The following is a 6,432-nucleotide window of genomic DNA, read 5'->3' on the forward strand; positions in this document are numbered from 1 at the left end:
ATTGGTGTGCGTACACATTGCTCCAAAACTTTGTATGTGGAGATCACTCATATTTCCCTGCAAATCTGGAAATATGTTATCAAAATAGATGCGGAAGTAAACAATGAAAAAAGTTACAAACAATGAAAAAAGTTACAGTCATAGTGATATGGGGAAGCCACAGCCAAAACTGAAACCAGACCTTGAGTCTTGATAGAGCTGTTGTATTGAGTCCAATCCATAGTTTGTATGTGAAGATCAAACCTTCTATCTTACATATATGGAGTAGCCAAAAACAATTAAGCCTATGCTGTAATTTATGCTTTTTAGGCCTGTGTAATTTGAGCAATAAAATGGATCCTACCATATCCATAAGAATATTTTATAATTCTAGCCTGTGCTGTTCTTTCTGTGATGTGTCAAGCTCTTATTTATAAAGGGCGTACCCAGTGCAGAGAGCTCCCGCTCTGTGCGGGGTCTGGGGAAGGGTGTCAGTGGCAAGCCTTACCCTCGCCTGTGCAATGCGAGGAGACCGCGACTCGAACCCAGGACCTTCCGGTCACAGGCGGTAAGACTACAGCTTGCACCAAGTCCGCCCTTCCAAGCTCTTATTTATAACCATGGAAAATCATAATTTTGGTGACAGATTAGTTGGGGATGACCAAACAAACAGAGGATAGTAATTGAACAGCTTTCTACAGTATTAGTTATTGAAATGTAAATAAATATTGATGACTGTTGGCTTGACATCGCGGCCTTGAACGACAATGACTTTTGGTGACAGGTTAGTTGGGGATGACCAAACAAACAGAGGATAGTAATTGAACAGCTTTCTACAGTATTAATTATTGAAATGTAAATAAATATTGATGACTGTTGGCTTGACATCGCGGCCTTGAACGACAATGACTTAGGAGCAGAATAAGCATATGAAAATATGATATCATTCATATCTCTAAAAACCAGACCATTGCAGCTAGGAAACTAGTAGCAAGTCCTACAGATGTGCAATCTATAAGACCAAGCTCAACGAATTATCAGTACGAACCATAAGCCCATGCAGCATATAGAAGAAATCTGGATAGAGCTGATCAGTAACATCACTTGTTCCCAAATTTCATTAATATCGATTTACATTTACTCCCCATATCCATTGAAAACGCCAATAGCACTGTGAACTTATTATCATCAGAAAAGATCTTAGAAGCACCCAGCCTGTTCAGAGATCCCACTGTTCGAACCCAGCTCATGCCCACCCATGCCATCACAGATTCAGTGTGCACCTTCTGAAGAGAAGGATAAAAGTACAAATCTGTGAAGAGCTCATGCCCACCCATGTCAAATATATATGTACTATATAATGTTTGAAGAGCTCTTCATTCTCTTCCTTTTATCCCTAGCATCGTCTTAATTTGGCATGAGCACGCAAGGCTCATCCACCATGTAAAGGCTGCAAAAGAAGTAATCTTAGTAAACATTTGACAGATCATGTTCATCCTAACCGACTCATTTGTAGAAGAATTGAGCACTGCATAAACACCGAATGCCTAGAGCACCAGTACAATAACCATGAGATAGAAAAGGTAGCCGATTATACAGGATCAACCATGTCTGGCATATCGGCAAGGTTCGTGCTACTCAGGTATTTGGGGGATTTTTCACTTTTACCATTATTACGGATGGCGCTTTCCGGTTTGGCACTCTTAGGGCTGGTCTTTCAAGTTCATCACTCTTAAGATTGGCCTCTTGCCGTTTTACCACTTTTTCCGACGTGGCAGTCCAGACCGCCCTGACACGCTGGATCCGTGGCCGGGCCCACACAGGAAAAGACGACGCTGCCCCTGCCCTGGTTTCACTTGGCCAGAACGGGCCGGCCAGGCTGCTCGGCCCACTCATTCTCTCCTCGCCTCGCCCCTTCTCCCCCAGCGCGTGAGCCGCCGCCGCCGCCATCGTCTTCTTCCTCCGCCCGCTGCCGGCTGCCTCGCTTCCCAGCAACGGCGACCTGGTACCATTGTCCTTGGTGGCCTCCGGTTCAACCCGCCCCGACGGATCAAGGTATGTGCCCTTACTCTTCTTTGCCACCCCGGCACCGCGTGGTTAAGGTCGCTGACCTCGTCTTCCTCGTAGGCCTTTGATGTAGTACGTCGTCATCTCCCCCCGTCCGCAATGGCCGATTCTGACTGCCCTCCTTGGTATGCACTGGCACTCCCGTCCCCGTCCATCGTAGGCCTTTGAATGTATTTGCTTATCTGTTTTGATTGTTTATCATGATGCTAGGATCGATCCTGGCAGTGCGTTTAGGCTAGTTGTTAAGGTTTCTCGATATGTTGCTGATGGCGAATATGGGCTAGTGGACATGTCAGAGCAGCACCATCACATCTGGTTTGATAGGGACAGTTCTTACTCTCTGGCTCAGTTCCATGAGGATTTAAGCTCAAAGATCATTTGGGGGCCTCTTCAAACACTTTCAGTGTGGGTTGTAGATCAGGATACTGGCTCTGAGTGGCGACTTAGGAGGGATGAGCATGTGCAGCAAATGGTCAAGGATAGATGGGCTGACAGATTGGCTTTTCTTAATGTGGAAGTTGTGAACAAAAATCTGTGCAATGACAATGATAGCTCTGCTGCATCTAAGGGAGGTAGGTGTGTCTCTGGTGTGACTAGTGGCAATGAACCAAACACAGAACCTGTAGATGTTGAGGGTTTTGGTGATACCTGCAGCACCCCAACTCCTCCTCCTGAAGTGCCAGTAGCAATTGATTGGACTACTCTAGTCATACAAGAGAAGCCTGATGATGATGGTACTGCTACACAGCTTGTTGATGAGGAACAGATATATGAGGCTATGGGGTTCCAGCAGGCTGAGGCAACACAAGAACAAGGTGGTACAGAAGAGGTACCAATTCCAGCAATCCCTCCTGAAGTGCAGCAAGAAATGAATGAAGCTGCTGTGGATGTTGATGATACAGCTGATGAGGAGCCTTTGTATGAATGGGACAGGGACAATCCTGATATGAGTGTTGGCATTTGCTATCCTAATATTGATGAATTGAGGCTAGCTGTTAGGCAACATGCTATAAAAAAAGAGTTTGAGCTGCAAACTGAACACTCAGATAGAGATAGATACAGGGTTAGATGTGGTGCTCGTGGCTGTCCATGGAGACTTGTGGGTAAAACCCAGCATGATGGAAGTTGCAGGGTACATTTTCTGCAGTGACTTGCTTACTGATATGGTTATTATTGCTGGTTTCTTACTGATCTTAGTTCATTATGGTCTGTCCAACAGTTCCTAACTATAATGTACCATGTTTTCTGTTTTTTGCAGATTCAAATAAATACTGGGGGGCACAAGTGTGCATCTACAACAAGGGTTGAGGACATAACAATGGCCAATATCAAATGGGTAGCAGAAAGGGCAGTTCAATTCTTGAAGAAGAAGCCAGGAATGGGGGCTACAGAAATGAAGAAAGAGTTGAAGTTCAAGTATGGGATTGATGTCAACTACCACACAGTGTACAAAGGGACAAAGAGAGCATCTGACAAGTTATTTGGTAAGATCAGTGATTCTTTTGATTGGTTGTATAGGTTTAAGGCTGAAATTGAATTGAGATCACCTGGTAGTGTGGTAGAGATAGACACTACAACTGATGAAGAAGGCAAAGTTAGGTTCAGTAGATTTTTCTGTGCATTCAAAGCATGTATAGATGGATTTGTGAATGGCTGCAGGCCTTATATTAGTATGGACTCAACAGCCTTGAATGGCATGTGGAATGGCCACATGCCAGCAGCCTTAGCTTTAGATGGACACAATTGGATGTTTCCTCTTGCATTTGGGTTCTTTGAATCAGAAACAAAGGACAATTGGGTTTGGTTCATGCAACAACTTAGAAAAGCAATTGGACCAATGGATCCTCTAGCCATCTGTACAGATGCATGCAAGGGGTTAGAGTCTGCTGTAAAGCTGGTTTTTCCTCAAGCAGAGATGAGAGAGTGTTTCAGGCATTTAATGGAGAACATGAAGAAGTACTATAGTGGTGATGTATATGGCAAGAACATGTGGCCTGCAGCTAGAGCATACTCTCCACACAAGCACAAGTATTTTTTTGACAAGGTGTTGGCAGCAAGCCAAGGAGTGCAGAAGTGGTTGGATGAGCACCATCCATTTCTTTGGGCAAGAAGTAAGTTTTCACCTGACATCAAGTGTGACTACATAAACAACAATCTAGCTGAAAGTTGGAATTCTTGGATCAAGGAGCATAAGGACCTGCCTCTGCATTGCATGGCAGATGCTATAAGGGAGAAGATAATGGTGTTGTTTGGCAAAAGAAGGAAGATTTCTCTAGCCTTGCCTCAGGGTATATTACCTGCTGTCATTCTTCAGCTGAATGCTGCCTCTAGGGGACTGGGACACATGAACATTACAAAAGGTCACCCAACTGAAGCTGAAGTGACAGAGGTTTACAAAGATGAAGATGTAAGGAGACATGTTGTATACTTACCTCAGAAAATTTGCACTTGTAGGCAGTGGCAGCTAACTGGTAAACCATGTCCACATGCACTGACTGTAATTACAAGCATGAGGCAGCCTGACATGGGCTCATATGTGGACAATTGCTACTCAGTGGCTAAGTTCCAAGCAGCTTATGCTGGAATAATACCAAGCATAACTGATAGGAATCAGTGGCCTGAAGATAAGAAGGGCTACAAAGTGCATGCTCCAGTACAGAAAGAGAAGAAGAAAAAGCCTGGAAGGTTGAGGATAAATAGGATTAAACCAGCAAGTGAGACAGGAGGCAGAGCTACTAGGCAAGTGCAGTGCCCAAACTGTAAGGAGTATGGTCACAGGGCTACTAGCTCCAAGTGTCCCCTCAATGGGACTAAGAAAAGGTGCCCTCTCACTGTAAGATGTAACATGCATTAACCTTTTATTTTCTGTCTAAACTAACAAGTGCTTATTAACTTATGCAGGAAAAGAACTAAGAAGAAGATTGCCAAGGTTGGGAGGAAGAAGACCAAGACAAGTGCAGATGGTGATGATGCACCCACTCCAAGGACAAGGGGAGCACTGGCTAGGGAGGCAGCAGAAAGAGCAAGGAGGGATGCAGAAGAAGCTGAACTACTTGCAGCAGCAACAAGGGAAAAGGCAGAAGCAGCAGCTAGGGAATTAGCTGAGGCTACTACAAATGAATATGAAGCAGCATTTGAAGAAGAAGCAGGGCTGTCACTGATCCCTTTAGCCACTGTTGCCCCAGATCCATCTATAGCTGCAGCAACAGCAAGAAGGTGATCATGCAATCTTGTTTAGGCTACTGGATTGGAACTATTCCTGACCATAAATCTTACTGTGAGTTTTGTTCCATGACAGGGCACTTTTCCTAGAAGAAGAGCTACATGCTGGACCTGTGAAGAAAATGACACCCAAGAAGAAGAAGTTGGCAACCAAAGTGAAGAAAACTCTACCAGCTAAGAAGAAAGGAGGCAATTGGAATGGCAAGGGCAAGGGCAGGGCCAAGTGACCAATCCTGTTATTTTGAACTTTGTGTGAAGTACTTTGTCATGTAATCTGTGTTATGGGCACAAAATTGATAGCATTTGGCCCTATTTGGATGTGAAAAACATCAAAATCATGAACTTATGTAATGGCTCTTAGTTAGCCACTATCTAATGCCAGGATCATGAACTTATGTAATGCCTATGTGCATTATTGCTCTAGTCTGTTTATTTGTTGTTGTTTCAATGATCCTTGACTGTCATTCATAATATGCTAATTTTGCCATCTCCAAATTGTTGCTGTCATTAACCAAGAACAATCACAAAATGATAAAGGACTGCAACTGATCATTCACATATTATGAATGAGTGGGCCGAGCAGCCTGGCCGGCCCGTTCTGGCCAAGTGAAACCAGGGCAGGGGCAGCGTCGTCTTTTCCTGTGTGGGCCCGGCCACGGATCCAGCGTGTCAGGGCGGTCTGGACTGCCACGTCGGAAAAAGTGGTAAAACGGCAAGAGGCCAATCTTAAGAGTGATGAACTTGAAAGACCAGCCCTAAGAGTGCCAAACCGGAAAGCGCCATCCGTAATAATGGTAAAAGTGAAAAATCCCCAGGTATTTGTATGTAAGATTTCTAGGGGTTTTTGTTTTTGTTTTTGTGTGTGAGGGAATGTAAAATTTCTACTTGCTATGATAATAGCAGAAAGGACTAACGCAGGTAATGTATAACAGACACTGGCGAAAGCAAAATAAGAATTGAGACACGAATCCGCATATGTTTCTACCAATCAAGAATCAGATCTATAGCATGCCAGGAATCCAAGATTTTTCACCCGCCTGTAATTATAACAAGATTAACCAACAGCAAACACGTTTAAGCCTCTTGGACAAATCGAGGGATGAGACGCACAAATCAAACTAGTAATACATGCTCGATCACAGAGCTTCGTACCATCTCTACCCC

General features: G+C 44.2%; 1 protein-coding gene across 1 annotated transcript; it reads left to right on the forward strand.

Moving 5' to 3' along the window:
- The first annotated feature begins 3,277 nt into the window (after positions 1–3,277).
- Positions 3,278–6,075, forward strand: LOC136504950 (uncharacterized). Its single transcript, XM_066500001.1, has one exon. The coding sequence runs from the start codon at positions 3,278–3,280 to the stop codon at positions 4,898–4,900; it is 1,623 nt and encodes a 540-aa protein (XP_066356098.1). The 3' UTR covers positions 4,901–6,075.
- Positions 6,076–6,432: the final 357 nt, after the last annotated feature.

Source organism: Miscanthus floridulus, chromosome 14 (assembly GCF_019320115.1).
Source record: "Miscanthus floridulus cultivar M001 chromosome 14, ASM1932011v1, whole genome shotgun sequence".
Classification (NCBI taxonomy): Eukaryota; Viridiplantae; Streptophyta; class Magnoliopsida; order Poales; family Poaceae; genus Miscanthus; species Miscanthus floridulus.